This window comes from Cryptomeria japonica, chromosome 5 (assembly GCF_030272615.1).
Source record: "Cryptomeria japonica chromosome 5, Sugi_1.0, whole genome shotgun sequence".
NCBI classification, from domain to species: Eukaryota; Viridiplantae; Streptophyta; class Pinopsida; order Cupressales; family Cupressaceae; genus Cryptomeria; species Cryptomeria japonica.
In genome coordinates this window covers 36,701,443-36,722,892 of record NC_081409.1, presented here as the reverse complement: position 1 = coordinate 36,722,892, position 21,450 = coordinate 36,701,443, and the positions used below count along the sequence as shown (strand labels likewise).

Sequence of the window (21,450 nt, the reverse complement as noted above, 5' to 3'; positions counted from 1 at the left end):
TATGACGCATGACTGGGAGCTTTTAAGGAAGGTTCTAGATTCGAACTCACATGCATGGGAAACCACCTCGCATGTCATCATAATTAAAGAAAGTATGACGCACCATAAATGTAGTTACTTATTCGGTACCTCTTGGGAATTGTATATAAGTTGGAAATAACACTTCATTTTTCACGTGCGAGATCCAAGAAAGAAAGAGTAGTGAAGTGAAAAGTTTTCTATACTTAGTCTCTATTTCATCATTTTGAAATATTCCTAGGATGGCAGAACCTAGCAGGACAGCTAACATTTCCAGGCAAGCAATGATTAAAGCAGAGACGAAGGGTTTTCTTCCCCATTCTCGGTTGAATTCGAGATGGGAAGAGATCAGTGATACCAATTTCGGCACGTTCAACTGGGCTGCATTCAAGATAAGAATGTTCGGAACTGCAGGACACAATCCATCTCCAACAGCTGTCAAGATTGTGAGAAGCGGAATAGTTGCAGCAGCTGGCTTTCCTCCCGCCATTCAATGCCCAGATCTAGTCTTGGAATGTGCAGCGCGTTACAATTTGGAGCGGAAGACGATCTCAACGCCAGACGGCAAGTTACTGGCAACATTGACTCCAGAGGCGATTGGTGAAGCCTTCGGAATCCCTTCACATTACTCCATGACATATAGGACCAGCAGTGGAGCCCAAGCAGTCTATGAAGCAGGCCCCACCAGGTGCGCTGATTTGATCAACAAGCAATGGTTGCTGAAACCTAGAGTGCACGTTTCCAAGATGCCCAAGACTCTCACGATCTTCGAGTTCAAGCAGGAGTATGTGGACATGATAAAAATGTTGAGCAGAGTAATGGGATGCTCGCACACGGTAAACTTCGAGCCTTGGATGTTCTTCTACATTGGCGAGATCATGAATTCTAATACATTGATCGACTGGGCCAGATTGATCAGCCATTACTTGCACAAACAACTGAAGAACTTGCAGGAGAAAAGGTCTCAGTCCTTCATGAGTTCCTATCTGTTCTATATGCTAGCACGAAGGGGTGGATTCGATGGGCTACCAGCAAGAGGAATCATGGGCTGCGGGCCAGCTCAGCTAAAAGTGCATGAATGTTATCCTCAGCTACATCTCCACAACGTGAATTCCTACAAGTTGGCGAATGACACCTTCACCATGTACCTGACACGACTTATGCAAAATAAGCTGCACATGAGGTTGTCTCCGCAAGCAAGTGCTTTGGTCCAGAAATATGGTGCCGTGTTCCTGCAGTTCCCCAAGTTCACCTACATCAGGACACAGGGTTTCTCCTTCCAATCTTACAAATTGCCTAGATATCAGTCAAATAAGCTTATATTGCTCGAGCTCATGAGGCAGTTGACTGCCTACGACCAGCTGCAGAAGAAGAAGAAGAAGCAGTCTATTGAATTTCCAGTTGTCTTGGGGGATTTCATGGAGATATGCCCAGGATTGGAGGCCGCTGAAAGTGCAGCAGGCGAGTTGGCATTCTACCGACTATCATTCTACACTTCCAGGGCCCAATATGATCCCTACAGCCAAATCAGGAAAGTTGCCGGTGTCAAATTCATACATAGATTTCACTTGGAGGATTACTGGGCCGGCGCCGAGGACGACTTTGGGGTCCAGAGAAGAATGCACTCCAGACTGCCCCTCAACATCATCAGAATAAGTGAGATCCATCAGGTGCCCGACTAGGTAAAGGAAGACTCAGATTTGATGCAACTCGAATTCGAGAGGATTAAAGATCAACCTATCCTGTTGCCAGATTGGTCGGAGCCGGAGGTAGATGATTTGAACACTTTGGCTAGGCCAGTGCTAAAATTCACTAAGCACTGGATTGACAGGCAGACGAGAAAGTTGGTTGAAAACCATGTTCCTCTGACATATCAGCTAATGGGAAATCTGGATTCTCACAGCGAGGCAACTGAGGACTCTTCACAGGGTCAGGCAGGAAGAGAGGCCTGGATAGACAAGGGAAAAAGTGCCCCAAAGAGGCCAAGGATAGCAAACACGAAGGACGTTCAGCAGGAGGAGCCTCCACAAAAGAGGATGAGGACAGGAAGGGAACATTCACCAGTCAGCTCCGCAAGCGTACAAGAAGTAGAAATGTTCCCACATCCCGCAGGCCCACTTCCAGGAAATGTTCCAGCACCTGATATACTTAGCATCAATGCTTCACAGGGCCGTCATCAGCCGAAGAGTCAAAGGCAAGAGGTTTCCCCGCACCTGGAAGAGGTTCGCCAGGATAATTTCGTAGAGACTATCCCTGGCGAAATGGAAGAGGAATCTCAAGAGCAGGTGCATGCAGGGGAGTATAGCCATTCCATCCCTGCGCCGGATTGGTTGGTAGGCAGATTGGGAAATGAAGCAAGAGGGGAGCCCAATCCTGCTCAGGAATTAGAAGAATTATTGAAAAGGATGGATCAGCCACCTGAAAGGAAGGCCCCCCGGAAGTTTTCCAAGGTAGTCAGGGAAGAATCCGGAGCCCGAACCTTGCACATTGCTGAACCTGCTGTGGATAGGGATAGGAGTGAGATCAGGCAGGAGGATTACGTCATCAGACAGGTGGATCTTGGCCATGCTTCCACCGGTCAAGTAATGGGAGATTTCGACGATTCCTCCTTTGCCATGAAGGAGAAATTGTTGAAAGCGAAAGCAAAGTGCAAGCGGCTGAAGGAGGAAAACGAACTTCTATGCGAGTATGTCAGGAGTTTCAAGAAGCCCCTCAGGGAAGCAGGTCCTTCAGCCACTCCCCCTCCCTTCCTTCCTAAGGAAGTAATTGATGATGCGGAACTTACAAAGGAAATGGCACAAAATTCCCGAGAATGGATAGATGATGTTTATACTGAAGCAGGGAGATTTGTAGAAGATCTAGCTCAGCTCCATTCAAGGTTCGTGGCCCTTCTAAGTAGATTGGAAACAGCGGAAGGACTATGGGAAGACGTTGATGTCTACCAAGACTTAACCATTTCCCGACTTAGGGCTCTGATGAGGACTCCAAGGCAAACACTGGTAGACGGGAAGGTAATCCAGGAAAATGAAGCCTACGACTTTCCCCGATGGTTCTACGCCATCTGTTCAGGGAAAAACACCCTTGATAAATTCAGCATTGATTCCGTCACCTTGAAGGAATCCATCAGAGGGATATAGGAAGAAATCCTCAGTGCCATGGAAGCTTTATTTTCAAGAAAACTTAGCGACGGGGGAATAACAGTGAATTCTTTGAAATCCCAGTTGCATGATTTCTTCTTCGTCGGTTCGTTTCCCAAGGAACATTTTGCAAATGTTTCTTCATTCTCCGGTATGATGAAGAAAACACAAGAAGCCATGATAGATTGGGAAAGTTTCTTTTCCAGAAGTGAAGAGGAGATTGCCTTGATGGAATTCAACATCGAGAATGTGCCAAGTGTCTCCATTGGAGAATTGGAGGCCGTCGTCGGTAGGTTCATTACTTATGCCATTAATGAGCGAGATAACGGCCGTCCGTTTTTAGACGAGAGTCTTTTGACTGAACCATGATGGCGTATTTATGGCTGAAGGGAACAAGTGACTAAGCACGGGACCGGTCAACGCATGCCACCGCAGGATAAGGGAATCTTTTTGCATGTCGTCCCCTCATAATGGTTTTATGACGGATTCTTTTTGCATGTCACCGTCGCTTGAAGGATGATGGGTATTTATGACGACGTCAGTTATATTCCGGGCATGATCATCATCATGGGCGCTATTTTAGGCCCTTTTAAATTTATTGTAAATGGGCATAATGGGTTAGTTAATGCAGATTCCCACCTTGTTGCATCATGTGTGGGGAATCTTTTGGGCAAACCCTAATTAGGGTTTTGCATGTAATCTGAGCTTGAGGCCTATATAAGAAGGTGACTCCCTCATTTGTAAAGGAGGGGAGACTGTAGTCAGAGATTGTTGCTTGGAGTTTTTGAAGCAAACACTTAATACATTGTTCAATTGTTGGTGTGTTCTTGTGTTGTTTCATAACTTGCATGGTCTCGTTCTCTTCATAGATTAGATTTGTTTTCATGCAATTAGATGAACTGGATTTGATAGGATCGCTTGTTGCCAAGTCCCTGCTCATACTTTTGGTGTGTAGCTGATTGTTGCATACCGTGCAAAGTTAGTCTGAGCCTCGTTATAAGTGTATGTCTAACTTCGATTGTTAGGAGAGATTGTTCTATCTGATGGTTTCTTTTGACAATTCGAAAATCTTTAGCACTCCCCCTGAAGATTGCACCGCCTTCGTGTAAGTTGTGCTTTGCTGGCGAAGCGAAGCGCGGTTGGATTTTGCACAAGTTATCCCGTCTCCTTGTTCCTAGGATTAGATTACCTTTAGTTTAGCTTCCCTCTACCCTATTCCCATTTACTTTCTGCATATTTCATAGTCCGAAAATCTAAAACTTAGAGCTTCATTGCAAATCATCCGTCGATAAATTCTCGAGCTTGCATAGATTTCTTCAACATACGTAAGGCCCCTTGGATTACCAGCAATCACATCAGCCAACTGAGTCACATCCGCAGCATAAAAGGAACCTTGGAGTCGGTTGTCTGATTCTTCTACTATATCAGCATGCAATCGTACTTTGATCAAGAGAGAGTGAAGTGACCGTTAGGCAACTTTATTCAGTGTTCGACGCTGTCATAAAAAACACGTCAACAGTTCTCACTTGCAGGTCCCTCATGCCCCGCATCTGCGGTTTCCTTATATCTTCTCAGCATCCACTTGCTGATCATGCCACAATGTCCTTCACCCTTCTTGCTAATTCTTACTCCTTACATCCAGCCCCTCTCACCATGCCCCTTATCACTAGACATCCCACTATCCATTTTGTTGATAACTGTATCCTTGAGTATTCAACTTGTCTCTCCCTTCTCTTGATGGATTTCTACTCCCTACCTATTCCCACCATCAACTCCATGTATGACTTCCTTCATCAAGTCTTTTGGGATGCTGCCCTTAAATCTTGTCCCCACACTTAACATCTCCCTCGGCCTCCTCACTTCCATGGATCTTGCTCTATAAATTGGTGATTTTATGATCAATGCAAATCTCTTCATCAAAGGCTCTGGTTATTGCTATATCATGACCCTTCTTCTGTGCTCTCCATCTATAGGGATTATTATTGTCTTCTCTGTTGCATGAAGTGGGATTTCTTGCTTCTCGGCGACTTGCCCTCCTTGCTGGTCTTCACTGCTACGCCAAACACTTTTGGTGTACTCTTCTCCCAAGGAAACCTGCAGGTATAGCCTCTGACATTAGCCCCGTTGCATAGGCTTCATATCCTAGCTCTCTTTATGATGTGCCAAACCAACTCAATGTGTTGGTCCCCACTTCACCATCTACTTCTAGTTTTCTATCATTTTCACCTTTAATATCCCCGATAGGAATATTATGTGAAATCTAATTTTCAAAATCTGATCTACTTTGACAGATATTATCCTCAATAATGCAAAATAATATGCGAAAATGAATCAAAAATTCTTAAATTGTGCAATCAACACAACTGTCCACAATAACTGATGAATCTTATTATCAATGTGATTTCAACTTACAATCAATTTAGTACCACTAGATCTTTTTGGAAGCATCAGCACAAAATTTTATTATTCGAAAATATAGCAAATCTATAGTAATGGTGCTAAAAGAGCCACCTCAAGATTACCTCCACGAAGTGAATTTGTATATGTGACTGCGCTCCCAAGGTTCTTTATATGAGAAGCAAAGTTTATATCATTGGAGTTTATTTCTACTTCCATCTTCCTTTTTGGTGATAGGGGAATTTTTCTCTTGTTGGCTCAAAGGAGGTGTCATAGGGTGGATTTTTCTTTACATGAGATGCAAAGTTTCTTTCTTTGGAGTTCGTTTCTACTTTCATCTTCCTTTTTTGTGATAGGGGAATTTTTCTCGTGTTGGCGCAAAAGAGGTGTCATAGGGTGGATTCTTCTTCGCAGTATCAACAATTATAGTAATGAGTCCTCTTGATCCCCATAACAATCTTTTGAGTTGTTGGCTTTGGCTCTTTCTCTCTCAACTCTTTTCTATTCCTCTATATATTCATCAATAGATCTCGCGTGTTTTTCTAATACTGAAGTGGTTTCTTTTCGGTTTGAGGACCATTTTGGAGTTTAATGTTGTAGAATCCAGCAAATGATAGATCACTCTGAACTTTTGGCTCAAAAGCTTTGCATTCAATATGAAGGAATGAAAAATATTTTATAAACTTAGTTGCCTCTTCTTTTGGTGGATCTTTGCTTCTGTGAAGGAATTTGGGTTGGAAGGGATTGGGAAAAGAACCAATGCTTTGGTTAACCCCTGATGCACTTCTTCTAGTAGGTTATTTTGGCATTCTAAGAGCTTTATCCCGTGGATGACTTGCATCAACATTGCCATCATGTCTTTAAGTGCTTGACAGATTTTCCTTTGCCCTGCATTCAGATTGACCACAGCTTCAAACATTGGCTGTGCCTTTTCTTCCTTTGTCAAATCGTGCCTCCTTGCTGTCATCTTGTGTCTCCTTTGACAGAAAGGAGGCACAATTATATTCAGCTTCCAACATCTTATGCATATAACATTGTCATCATGTGTTAATCGTGCATAAGATTATATTCAGTTTCCAACATCTACCATTGGTACAATAGATTCTACATTGAGGGGGGGCTGCATGGTCTCTCTTTTTCTCTCTTTAAGGGGGGAGACTTTTTCCTCACATGGGGTTTGGTCCTTCTCATTCTTCTTTGAGAGTATTTTGTATTTTCTCTCTTTTGGGGAGGAGTTTTTTCCCATTGGTTTTTCTCTCTCTTTTTTTTTCAATTTATGAGAGATTGCATTTGTACATGGGTACCTAACATAGCCTAGTAGTGGGACCCATCATTGCATGTTTTCTCATTTTCCCTAAGTTGCACTTAAGGGGGGTGTTGGTGTGAATAGGGCTATTACCTAACTAGTTTACCTCCTAGGTCCTATTTACAGTAGTCTAATTAAGTTGACTTGGGGTGCACATGAGATACTTATCACTTTATGTCTCATATCATAAGATTAAGACACTTGTGATAATCTTATGCTATACTATGTCTCACCTTCGTCTATATAATCAAGGGGTTCTCTTTGTAATCTTGAATTTGTATGTACATTCTGTTTGCATTCGTTGATAAGAATAAAATTTATTCATCTTATATTGATCTTCTCATTTCATTGTGCTTTCCATTAGGCCTCTAGATCTTGAGTGGCTATCCCCATAGCCAAATCTTATAGAAACTTTTGGGTTTTTGCAAGGATTTCGTATTATATTTAAATCAGAAAAATAATTTGCCCTAAATTATTTTCCTAAGATATTACAGGATTCATCCATAGTGATATTTTTGAGGTGATTTATATGCCTTCTCTTATCCTCAATCTGTAGTTAATTACTCTTGGTGTCCAGTGCCTCTAAACGGGTCCCTAGCCTTGCACTACTTTGATTACTTGTGGATACTAGATCTCTATCTGCAAAGTTAGAAAATATAAATTTTTGCAAAAAGGAAAAAGGAAAAAATTAAACAATGTAAACCCTAGCTCTTATATATATATATATATATATAGTTAGTGAAATAAGAAGACCCCAAAATGCTTGAATGCAAGAAGAATGAAATGTAAAAATAAAAAAACAAAATCAGAATAGCAAAACAAAGAGTTACATACCTCTTGGATAAGATTGAGTGGCTATAGGGTCCATAGGCTTTCTGGGGCCTAACTATCTTCCTCCCATCCACACCAGGATTTGCCTTTGTTAGTAGTGCATCTGAATCTCAATATGCAGTTTTCACTCGGTCTAGTGCCAACTTGCTGACGCATCCTGTTGAAGTCGTTGAATAATGATATAAGTAGTTGGATCCTGAAACCATTCTTGGTGTGCTATGTCCAATCAATAAATTCATTGATTTGGTCCACATTCGCTTGGAATTAGTTGAAATCACCTAAAGATCGATAGAAAGTTGTCAAAGAGTCAAAGGCACGAAAACATAAAGGAAAAAATGACAAAAAGGAAGATTTTTTAGTGTTTCTATTGTAGGCTGTTTTTATCACTGGCAGGTGAGTTTTCTGCTTGGACTTGCCATAACTTGTGAGTTTTTGGGTGAGTTACTTTGTGACTACTGACTTGCTGGGGTGTACTGGCTCTTGAAGAGATTTTAAACTATGTTCATGACACATTTTTTAGAGTATATGTTAAGAAGTTTGTTTCTATCCTGAACACAAACTAGAATCATTAAACAAAATTAGTGATGGCTTCTATAAAAGGATCCCAAAAGGGAATTTCATCTACTTGGACTTATACGACAGTTAGTAAGAATTATCCTTGTAAGAGCTTCTCTGCTAACATTGAATGGGTTTTGTTCAAAGTGCTTTTGCTACCATCTTTTAGAACATTTGAAGTAAGAAGGCACCTACCTATCTGTAAAAGCCCAATGTGAAGTGAGCTCAGGGATATGTGACCTTCTGTGGGAGGAATATGATTTCTTTTTGAAATATTCCTTGTACAAATTTCCCGACAATTACCAAAAAAAATAGATTGTTTTCCAAAGCCTGATTTTTCTTTTTCAATATTTTATTGAATAGATACTAATTGAATTATTTTTATTAGACCATTCACAAACTTGTAGTAAAAATATTGTTTTAATATTATTTCAATAAGATTAAATCATAGTTTGCAAACTCTGTGAGTCCTCTCGAGTTGCCGCGTACTCTCTATTTTTTTTTGCTCTCTGAGTTTTTACAAGTTTAACTTGTGAACTTTTATAGACACAAGAAAAACATGGGTGAAAATGTCTAGACGGGTAAAATGCTGGTTAAAATGTGTTTTCACTCATTGTTTTTGCTATAAAACTGTGCATTTTCTCTTTTGAGATGCCAATTTTTAATTTAATACATTTTGCAATTGAATTTTGCAAAAGTTTTTTTTTTAAAGAAATTTTAAGTTTTAGTACTTTCTAAGTTGCTGAGTTTTCGTCGAGTCCTTGCCGAGTATATGTTGAGTTTTTGCTGAGTCGCAAATTTTGGGCTTGCCGAGTACTCTCTGAGTCTGAGTCTGAGTCTGAGTCTGTGAAATATGGATTAAATAACAAAGGAAAAATCTGGTTATGATTTGAATCACCCAAGTCTCCCCTTCTATTGCTGCAGTTGCTCTTAAGGTCCCACGTCCTCTTTTATTTGGTGTTGTTGTTGTAACTACCCTTGGATGAATATCCTAAGTCAACAAGCTGCAGCGCTGAGGTGGTTGAGGGCCTAGCAGGTATGATCAAAGCTGCGATTACCATTATCCATCTGCAATTCCCCTTATGAGGGTGGTGTGACTTATTTGGGAGGAGAGCTGGGTGACTATGATGCCAAAATTCAAGACCCCCTTTATTGGTTGGTTGGCATAAAACGCAAACCAAAAGTTTTATAATTTCAAACCCAAAGCTGCTTTCCTCTTCCTACGATTTATTTGAAGACTTTCCTTGAAGCCTTTGAGGTGGCAGCTGGTCTTGCAACCCTCTTATAGATCAGTCACTGCTATTCCAAACGACTTTTTTTATATATGAATCTTGTAATTTCTGTTGGAATCCAAGAACACTGAGAGAGGGGGGGGGGGGGGCGAATCAGTGTTCTACCGGTAAATGAATTTCTGAACTTATTGCTGAACAACCGGTTAACAAAATATAAAATTAAAGTGCATAAACAAATCAACACATGAATCAACAATACCATAACACCAATATTTTTACGTGGAAAACCCTGCAAATGGAAAAACCATGTTGGGGCTGATACCCACAATATCTATATACTCGATCAAGGTATACAAATATTACATAAAGGGTACAGGCTGAGCCTAGAGCTCACTGTTCAAACGGAAGTCTCATTGACTTACACAACATTACACAATGATTACAAACAGAATTGAACTTAAATAGTGCATCTGACCATGCTGGATAAGTTCCAGTTTAAGCTCTGACAACCTTCACTGAACTGGTTATACTGTTGCTTAGTTCTGCTCTACCGGTTAGGATTGTGCACGTGTAACTGCGCACAAAAGCTAACACTCGCTGACCAATTCGCATACCATCAATCTCTGACTCATTCGCACCACAAATCGCATCTTAACCATTATCTCCTCATAATGATTCCATCGCTAAACAATCTCCCTTCAATACCCTTATAACTTGTTCAATATGTTGGTCTCATAATGAAAATAAATCTATCGTTTGCCGGATCACGAAGCATAATATGCTCTATCCCGATGATCACATCCGATGTCGGCCCACACACTACCTGAAATTCCTTCAAAGATATTACCGGGTCCCAAAATACCTTAATCGGGTCCCAAATATATGTTACCGGTACCAAGACTAACCGGTTAACAAGTGTAAAGCGAAGTGTGTATACCGGTTTGCCCAATCTATACAAAATGATAAAGCAATGATTCCGGATGAAAAATATCAACACCTGAAGATGAGTTGCTGTCAATGACAACCCAAAATGCAATTTACCTCAGAAGGTGACTACTGGATGAGTGTCAATTGCCAACAATTTCCCCCTTTGCCATTGATGGCAACACTCATGTGAAAAATGATATAACCTCTGAGTCTGCTCCCCCTAACCTGTACATCCATGCAATTATATACATCCGTACACTCCCCCTGTGATATACATTCCTTTTTCATTGTATTCCTCCCCCTTTGACATCAATGACAAAGCAGGTATCCACCAAAAATGCTGTGCACATATATATACATACCGGTTCCTATACATGTTTCAAAATGTCAGCATACAAAGTCTTCAAAAATGAAAAATAAGTATCCCATCCCTGCTTAAGAGAATAAAAAATGGAGTAAAATCCAGTCAAGAGACTAGCATAATACTCAATTGCCTGGGATTCAGTGGGATCCTCCTGCTGCATATTAGATATACATTCTGTTTTATGACATAGCAGGTTATCAAGCCGGGGACCAATGAAATTCCGGAGCTTTGTTGCTCGCCTTATTATGCTGTCCCTTTCCTTTTCTAACCTCAAAATCTGATCCATAACTGCCGAAACTAGACCTTCTAAAGAATTTGTTAAATTTGCTGCCGGATTATAAGAATTTGAAATCTGTAGCAGCTGGCCCTTGCAATCCAAAATTTGCTTGTCTATAGAAGCAGTAAGCCTTGAAAAATCTAGACAAGTCTTATATACCTTACCTCCTTCTGCTAAGGCTGCATCAATGGACTGTAAACATGTTTGAAGTTTAGCTTTCTCAGATGCAATCATATGCAAAAACGTCTGCTTCCTTGCTTCAACAAATTTATCCTTGGCCTCAGTTACAGAAAGCTTAACCAAAGAATTGTATTGTTTAGGAATGTATTCAATTATTTCTTGCAATTTACCGGATGAGCCTGAGCTCTCCTTTGCCTGGAATTCCGGTACAAGCCGGTTCAAAACTTCAAAAGTATTTTATATCAGCTCCTTGTCCTTAGACTCTTCCTGTGCCAACTCCTAGGTAGCCTGAGCCTGAAGTGCTGCAGTGGCCAAAACCTTTGCTGTCGGTGACATTAAATGATAAGGTTTGTCAAAACTAATAGTAAATTCCGGTAATTTCCGTTTAGCTTTTGACAGTGATGTGTCAATTGCCAAATTGGAAGGGAAATCTGACCCTGTCATTTTGCCTGTGTCTACCGGTGTCTTATCCTCATAAGTCTTCACTTCATGTGCACCGGTGGCTTCGCCGCTTGGTGCCTCACTCTGTTTTGGTGCCTCTTCTGAAACTTTATCTTTTGTACCTTTATCCTTTACAACATGTGCCTCAACATCCTGTACATGTGTTTTTCGGAGGTTTTTGTGTATCCTCAGTATCAAAATTTGACTCTTTAGTAACCGGTGGATCAATATCCACATGCTGCTCATCCTTCTTTTCCGGTTCTTTGTCCTTAGGTAATTGAATGTTCTGTGACTGAAAAAAACTGGGACTTAACTCATAACCAAGACTCAAAAGAATTTTGACCCATATGTGAACAGTCTCCTTCCAGATTTCTTCAAATTTCTCTAGCATCAGGTTATTAATCCGGTGTTTGGGATTGAATTCTGTTGAATTGGTCTTATTAATCAAATCAACAATCTCAGGTGGAGTTATTGATGGACAAAGATTAACCAATTCTGTTTCTTTTATTTGCCGGTCCAAGTTCTCATGTAAGTTTCTAACCTCTAGTTTATCATACAACTCCTTAGGCAAAATCTTCTCTAACTCAATCAAAGTCCTACTAAAAGAATCAAGATATAAAACAATTGCTTCCTCTAGCTGCTTCTTGTCTTTATCATCAAAATCATCATAGAATGTAAAAATGTTATCCAAATTACCATCATTAATAATTTGATCAATGATTTCCCGAGCATCTAATTTCTTTTGCTTATCGGGTATCCTTTTTGCTTCCGAGTGAGATTGCTCATCAGCCTTAGGCTTCCTTTTATGTACAATTGTGATTTTAGGAGTCTTATGGGGAGGCTCCTTCTCTGGTTCCTTCTTTTCTCTCACAGCTCTAGCAAAAACACCTTTGTTCTTTGGAGCTTGCCGGATTTCTTCTTTTGATTCCGTCTCCTCTGAAGAAACAGTCATGTACTGTCTAGCTGGTTTCTGTTTTCTCTTAACTGGTTCCTTAGGCTTAGAACTTGCAAGCTTGCCGGATGGTGCTTCTAGTTGAGTTGGTGGATCAGTGGCAACCGGTACAACATTGGGTGTGGTTTGAGCTGCCTTCTTCGCCTCTCTCTCCTCCTTCCTCTTCTGCTTTTGTTCTTCCTTCCTCCTGGCCTCAAGGAATTTGACCTTTTGCTCTACCTTTGCCCTGTCATGCCCTTCATTGATTAGTTGTTCCACTGCAACCCTTGTCATTTTCTTCTGGATAGCGGGTGCAACTTGTTCTTGATGGACTTTTAGTCCCTTCTCTTGAGCAGTGCCAAATTTTTCTTCTTTCTCATCAACTGGAGCTTTCAGTAAATGTTGTGCATAAGCATCCAATGTGGCCTCATCCACTTCATATCCCATCAACATGATCTAGACTATTCTAGGCTGGACTGCCTCCATCATACATTCATCTTTATTAACCATAAATCAAATTGTATCCTTATATTTTTCTACAATTTCTTTCGAAATTCTAACCCTGTTCTTCATTTCTTCTTGAAAAGTTTTGAAAAATGCCCACAGATTAGCCTTCTGTTGCTTATCACCTTGCTGGTCTAGTATTTGTGCAATTTGTGTAGCAATCGCTCTATCAAAAGTCCATTGAATCTTCCCATAGCCGGGAACCATATTCAGAAAATAGAATGACAAACATATGATAAAAGAACCATACCGGAAAGTATTCTTCTTATCTTGCTTTATTTTCCGGAGATAGTCATCAGTTCCTTCAGCATTACACTGCACAGATCATAATGTGCATCCTCCTTCACCATTTGATATGCAATGAGAATGGCGGTTTTAGAGACAGAGTTCAGTTGGTTTGACTGATAGACTTTGTAGCCAATCACCATCACTGCAAATTTTACATCAATATCCTTAATGTCATCAACTCTCATCGATCTACCATCATAGGTGGCACCGGTGAGTTTGCAGAGATCTGTGTTAGAAAATTTTGACCTAAGCCCTGGCAAACCTCCGACCTTATGAAGGCATGTAATATTCTTGATCACTTCCTTAGTGATTTTATATGGCCGGTCCAACCATATGAATTCCCCATGAATGCGGCTGAGAATATACCTGACCCATTCATCTTCGTCGAAAGTCGGAAAATCCATGAACTAGGTAAAACCCTTCCTCTACAAATGTGCATATTTTGGCTTTAGTTGGTTATCGGTGATAAGGTGCTCAGTGAATACACAGGACATCTCATAACTCCCGATTTCCTCGATGTCGCAGTGAATGTATGCCCTAATGTCTTCAGTGTGAAGAACACCATGGTAAACACTCGAAAATGCACCCAAAGGATCATCCAAAAGTGATTTGAAAGGATGTTTCTTAAATTCCGGATGAGGGCGGTCCTTGATTTCCACTACCAAAGGAGTATCAACATTCGATGATGAAGCCATGATAAATTTCTAGGGTTTCTGCAAACGGTAAATACCTTAAGATCTTGTCGGATGATGAAATGCTCTTTAAATGCTGATGCTTGCACAAATTGCCTTTGGACTCTTGAATGCCTTTGAAATCGCTCTTCAGAATACTTGATTGCTGTGTGAAGAAATGATTTAACTTTTCCCCTTTTTATCGCCATTAACCCTAATTTTCCACTGTCATAAATGCTATTGGAGAATTTGATTGGATCACTTAATCTGTATGTAGGTTCCGGTAAACGCTTGAATTCACGTGAGTATCCATCCGCAATCAGAATTCCCTGACTACAGATCTAATCCGGGGTGTTTGCATGATTTTCAATGATTTGCCTACCCTTAAGACAAAGTGCCTTAGTTACCGGTTGAAGTTCCTGCTTCCGGTGCAGGACTTGATGGCTCTACCGATTGATCTATCGGTTGAGTATTTGATTTCCGAACCCATCTTCTCTCATGTTGCTTTCTGATATCTTCAACTTTTGCCTTTCCTTTCTCATCTGCATTTCCATCATCTACCGGTGGATTCTTACTCCTGCAATACTTGACAATATGTCCAATCTTGCTGCATGCATAACAGACAATATTGTTTTTCTAAATTGCTTTGTTATACCCTTGATTTCCTTGATTTCCTTTTGATATGCATTGGTTAGCCATATGTCCAAAGCTACTACATGCATGACATTTGACATTTCCAAGACCGGTGAATGATGCATTGCTTTGATTATTCCTATTTCTGCACTAACTTGCTATATGACCATATTTATTGCAAACAAAGCATGTACCATTGAATTTGTGAGCATTAGGTTGTCTTACCGATGATCTTTGGTTCCGGTTGTTGGCATGATTTCGCTTCTGACCGGATGATTGATCCCGTTGTGTAGTACCGGAGCTTTCTCCTACTTTATATCCAAGACCTCTCTTGTCATTAACATCTCTCTGGCTCTTCAGCAGTTCATCAAGTCTTGTAGAGCTGGCTTTGAACTTGTCCTTGTACTCATTTGCAGTGGCTAAATCATCTCTCATGATTATGATCTGTCTCTCAAGTTCTTGTTCATTATTTTGGGACTGAATCAACTCAAGTTTCAACATGTCATTCTCATGTATCAGTCTGTTGCATTCATATGATCTGTCCTTCAAAGCTTGAGCTAGGTTTTCTTCATTCTTCTTCCTGTCTTCAATCTCCTTGCACATTCTCATGGTTAGGGCTTGCATCTCATTTTTCAAGGTAGTATTCTCCTAAGTAAGTTTCTAACATTGATCTTTCAAAGCATCTTCCTCATCACTACTCTGATTTTGCAATTGATCACAAAGATCCTTCCTCTTGGCTTGAACAACTGAAAGCTTTCCTTGTAATGAAATGATGTGTTCTCTGGCTTGCCTCAGTTCATTCTTCAATTTATTGTTTTCCACCTGCTCATTATCAAGATCCTCAAGAGCAAGTTGAAGCTGTTGCTGCAAACCGGTTTCCATTGATTCCAAGTTCCGGATCTTCCTCAAGTTGTTAGACTTCTTTTGAGGAACTAGGCTCTGATACCGTTTGTTGGAATCCAAGAACACTGAAACGTGGGGGGGGCGAGGGGGTGAATTAGTGTTCTACTGGTAAATGTGAATTTATGAACTTATTGCTGAACAACCAGTTAACACAATATAAAATTAAAGTGCATAAACAAATCAACACATAAATCAGCAATACCATAACACCAATATTTTTACGTGGAAAACCCTGCAAAGGGAAAACCACGGCGGGGCTGATACCCACAATATTTATATACTTGATCAAGGTATACAAATATTACATAAAGGGTATGCACATGCATATAGGGTCACCGCCTAGAGCTCACTGCTCAAACGGAAGTCTCATTGACTTACACAACATTACACAATGATTACAAACAGAAATGAACTTAAATAGTGCATCTGATCATGTTGGATAAGTTCCGGTTTAAGCTCTGACAACCTTCACTGAACTGGTTATACTGTTGCTTTGTTCTGCTCTACCGGTTAGGATTGCGCACGTGTAACTGCGCACAAAAGCTAACACTTGCTAACCAATTCGCATACCATCAATCTCTGACTCATTTGCACCACAAATCGCATCTTAACCATTATCTCCTCATAATGATTCCATTGCTAAACAATCTCCCTTAAATACCCCTGTAACTTGTTCAATATGTCGGCTTCATAATGAAAATAAATCTATCGGCTGGCAGATCACGAAGCATGGTATGCATTATCTCCATGACCATATCTGATGTCGGCCCACACGCTACCTTAAATTCCTTCAAAGACATTACCGGGTCCCAAAATACCTTAACCGGGTACCAAATATATGTTACCAGTACCAAGACTAACTGGTTAACAAGTGTAAAGCAAAGTGTGTATACCGGTTGGCCCAATCTATACAAAATGATAAAGCAATGATTCCGGATAAAAAATATCAACACTTGAAGATGAGTTGCCATCAATGACAACCCAAAATGCAATTTACCCCAGAAGGTGACTACTGGATGAGTGTCAATTGCCAACAATTTCATGTGGTACAGCCAATTTAGTCTTGCCAATTGGAGGCTAGAATGATATAGATATGTATTTTCCTTTATTTAAGCTTTGCAAGCTATAAAACATTCTTGTAATCTGGTACAACCAAAATGTTTGTAGGTACGGCTGGAAAATTTGTCCAGCAAAACAAATATAATTTCTTGATTTATTCCGAACCACAATGTCACAAATATAATAAAATATTTTTTGGATTTTCTGACCTGCTTAACCTACAAAAACATGTAAAGCCCCAATTTGACCTCTGAAGGAAGCCAACGAAGAGAATTAGAAGATTTTCATCCACCAATTTTCGATGATCTGAGAGGGTTTTCATCCTTAGGGAGAGATGCTAAATCAGGGCTCTGCAACAAGGGTTTCTAGTATTTGATAATGATAGAATGATTTTCTTTTGCCCATGTTTACATTTTTTATTTATTTTTCCATCTAACCCTAAAACTAATTAAAAATTACTTTATTTTTATTTGAATATTCATCATTTTTCCTTTTTAATTATTAATTGAATATTCCTTTTAATTGAATTTTTGTTTGCTTTTGGTCCCTTTTAATATAATAAATAGTCTTTTTCTTTGATTTGAAAAGGGGGACATCACAGGCTTTTGTTACCATCTTTTAGAACATTTGGAGTAAGAAGCCCAGTGTGAAATGAGGGGTTATGTGACCTTATCAGGGAGGAACACGGTTACATTTGCTACTGCCTCTCCAGTAGTAATTTAATATTTCCTTCCCTTTTGAAAAACCTGTTGAGAAATGTATTTAGCTATGCAGAAGTTGGAGAGGATGCATGATTGAGATTCTTTGTCAAAACACAGGAAATTTGTAACTGGATGTACACCCTAGGCTAAATTTACATTTTACAACAGAAATTCAAGCTCTTGGTTGTTGTGGGTATTAAAAAGAAAAAGAAAAATACAGTTTGCACTCCAAATTTATTTCTTCCATCTTGTAATTTCAGATTTATTCATTGCATTGGTGGACTTCACAGAGCAGAATGCCTTCTATGTTGACGTATATCATGTTTGCTATGGCTTGTGTGGAGGATGAAGTAACTGCTGTAATTCAAAATTTATTTTTTGTACACATTGGTCTCAATGCTTGTTCTGTACCAGTCTTTAAGGGTGTTGAAATAAGAACTTTTGTGCTTTAAAACTGATTTATTTCTAATATCATACATCAATTCCTGTTGTAGGAAAAAGGGAACCAGTTTATTAAGATGGGGAAGAAGCATTATGCCGATGCAATTGATTGCTACTCTCGGGCAATCAATCAGAAGATATCAAACGATATTGAGAATTCAATTTTTTTTGCAAACAGAGCTCATGCCAATCTTCTTCTTGGAAACTATAGACGTGCGTTGATGGATGCTGAAGATGCAATAAAGATCAATCCAAAAAATGTTAAGGTTGTTTGGAATGACATAGGTTCTTATATGTTTATGAATTTACTTAGATCCAATGGGTGCAATTTCTTAATGTTTTAAGCAAGAAAGATACTAATGCCAATACACAGTTTAGGGTTCAGGAATATTTTATGCACATAATTTTGATTTTGTTTTCTTTCTTCTTTCCAATTATTTTAGGCACATATTTTTATTTTGTTATTTTCTTCCTTTGATTAAAATATCTTAGAGAATTAAGTCTTTCTAGGGGTTTATTTGTCTATTCACCTAATATATAGATTATAAATACATTCAAACTTTTCCTTTACTATAATTGTTGCACAACGTGAAAATTGTTTTAATGTGTTGATTTGGGATGGTTCTAGTTACATCCTAGACCCTTACCTTTTTACTTGTGTAACTGTTTAATTAGGCCTATTACCGAGGGGCAAAAGCTGCTCTTGCATTAGAATTATTGGCAGAAGCAGGGAGGTTTTGCAGAACAGGTCTTGAACATTGTATGTCTAATGATGAACTCAAAAAGTTAGAGGAACAAGTTAATGCAAAGCAGGCAGAGATCGACAATCGTAAGCTTCAAATATCAGAAGCATTATCTACAGCAGAGGTTGGTTAAGTCCAGATTGAAAAGATGTTAGAATTTATCTTTAATTCAATTGGTGTAACTGTAAAGTTATATACCCTGAGGTCTAATATGACATCCTTTCTGGGATTTTACAGGCTCTTGCTTCTGCATTAGACAGTAGAAGTTTGAAGTTGGGAAAGGTCATGTATAAAGAGCTAACTGGAGTAAGGAAGCCTAGGTTGGATGAATCTGGTATACTTCACTGGCCAGTTCTCTTCCTTTATGGGGAGGTTATGTCTAGTGACTTTATTGAGGACTTCAGCGAGACTGACACATTTGCATTACATCTTGATATGATATCCTTGCTAAATCATTTTTATCAGCCTGCACATTTACGTTATGCTATTCATGTTGGCCACAAACATGTGAATAGTTTACATGTTGCATTGTCCTTAGCTTATACACTTGTTTGGAAAAGATGCACCTCAGCTGCTTTGGGATGAACATCATGCATATGGTCGCGAAGCAATAGAACTTTACTATCAGGTACATTTTAACAAATGAATCTAATGCTTTTATTTCTAAGTTCGAAGGAAAACAAGATGAAGAAATTGTAACAAAATGAATCACTTCCATAAATTTTATGTCTAGACTAAATGGCAAATTACCATATAATTAAGATTGATTCAAGTGTTCCCTCAATATTTACTCATGGTTTAGGTGATATTCACAATAATCTTGTAATCTGATTGGTGGCCACCTTCTATACAAAATAGGATTAATTAATATTCATGGTTAAGTTTGTATGTTATTTTTTGCTTGGTAATTTCCTCTTTCATGGAAGATTTTTAACTTTCTCCAGCTGCATTCACTTGGTAATGCCAATTAGACATCAGTCAAATGCAGGGAGGGCCTTACCTAAAAAAAAGGTTCTTCAGTACTTTTTGGAGGACACAGCTGGTACCATAGCCAACAATTTTGAAGAAGCAGATGATGGAAATATAGATGATGATTTTGCAAGTATGTCAGGTATGATATACTGAGCCAAAAACCGTGTTTCAGAGCTATATATGTTTTTTTGCCTGAAAGAGTAGAGTATTTTGCTTCGACTCGTGGCTAAGATCAGCTTGTTGGAATTTGATGTGTTTCTGTATTGTTGATTAATAAGGTCAACTGGCCTTGCTGTCCAAAATAACAATTTGATATGTTTATAACTTTAAAGTGACTTAAACTATATAATGCATAGATGTATTATCACAATCATTGATACTTTGAAGAATAATTTTTTTGAGGGTTAGAAAAGACAAAAACGCAAATAAATAGATGTTAAGATAGGCTTTTTTTTGGAAAGTTTTGAAAATGACATTTAATGAGGGATCTGTAGAGCGGTGCATATGTGAAGACATTTTTAAATTAAGAAATATTTGAAATGATGCTCATATTTGAATATTGCCCTAGAACAAAAGATTAAAAGCTATTTTGGCATCATGAAAAAAGACTCGTTGTCTATCATTATGAAAGATCAATGTAATCAGGTTGGATTGCACCGATCTTCATTTGCTGCATGCCTGCAATATCATTGTATGGTAGTTTGTATAACTTTGATTCAACCTCAGCAACTGGAATCTCCTTATTTTCCTCTGATTAGAAACTTCTTAAGCAGGAGAAACATTCTACACAGTGAAGGAGGATGATCATCCCATCTAACCTAAAAAAAATAACTATCCTTAGGTTTTAGAAACCAACTCTCTAAAACAGGACGAGTAATTGTTTCCCATTACACCAACCATCTGAATCACATGCCGAAGGTGCCCAAAGGCTCCATTAGTGGCTGAACTTGCAGTGAATTCTGCTTTACTCTAAGTGATCCAATCTCTGACACGAATGTGCCTTCTTACATGTCTTCTCAAGGGTGGACTTATATCTTAATCTCTTCCTTTAATACCACATTGATCCTGAATTAAGGGCCTTGGCTTCTAACACTACTTCTTTCATTAATTCCACATCTATTTCACACGTATACCTTATTAAATCTTCAATATGCGATTGAATTGAAACCTTACCAAAAAATGTAAAATATGAGTTTTACATCAAACTTGGCTGATCTTTGCATCTTGCCATGGAAACTACTTTTGTTTCCTTTTCCAGATAAACCATGGCATTTCAAGTGAAAATGGCAACCAAAATTGCATCCTTAAATTTGAGATTTTAACTTCAGAGTCTTAATGGTTAACTAAATATACAACCAGAAATGTCTCTATCAATAAATATCATCTAACCTTAGAGCATGTATCTCCAAACTAAACTAGCATAACAAATCTCACAGTACACTTGCTTTATGGCTTTAGGTGCATGACAAGCTCCACGACAAAGCCTGATTTAGTTAGAACGGTGTGAATTTGTATCTTGTTCCAAATAAACGGCCATTGGATATACAATTTGTTTAGGTTTCAAAACATATGACCAAGAAAGCTTAAAAAATTTGAAGCTATCAGACCATCTTGAGTCATCGTCATTCTTAAATTGGAAGGAGTTGAGATCATGAAAAAATGGGAGTTCTCACCTACTGCCTCATTGCCTGTGCCCTCTCCAACCTCACACAAGACCTCACCTATCACCTTAACCAGCAAGATGATTTCTCAGCCAGCCAAAAAACACTCCTTTAAGGAAGGTTGTGCCCTCACTGCAAAGCCAACCCCTTTCTTAGTCAGGCTCTGATTTTAGATCTGCAGTTTCTAACAAGAAAAATAATAAATTAGATCTGCAAAAGCATTTCCTCCACTCCATTGACCACCATGTTTATAGAGCCATGACTTGTCCAAATTTTTC

The 21,450-nt window shown here is 39.1% G+C and overlaps 1 protein-coding gene across 1 annotated transcript in view; it reads left to right on the top strand.

The window, feature by feature from the left end:
* Positions 1 to 21,450, top strand: part of LOC131057398 (uncharacterized) — a 55,653-nt gene that overhangs the window by 5,123 nt on the left and 29,080 nt on the right. Inside the window, exons 2-6 of the mRNA XM_057991570.2 lie at positions 17,850 to 18,062; positions 18,472 to 18,663; positions 18,777 to 18,977; positions 19,087 to 19,167; positions 19,518 to 19,650. Of these exons, the coding sequence (XP_057847553.2) occupies positions 17,850 to 18,062; positions 18,472 to 18,663; positions 18,777 to 18,977; positions 19,087 to 19,167; positions 19,518 to 19,650 (820 nt within the window). The remainder of the gene's footprint in view (positions 1 to 17,849; positions 18,063 to 18,471; positions 18,664 to 18,776; positions 18,978 to 19,086; positions 19,168 to 19,517; positions 19,651 to 21,450) is intronic.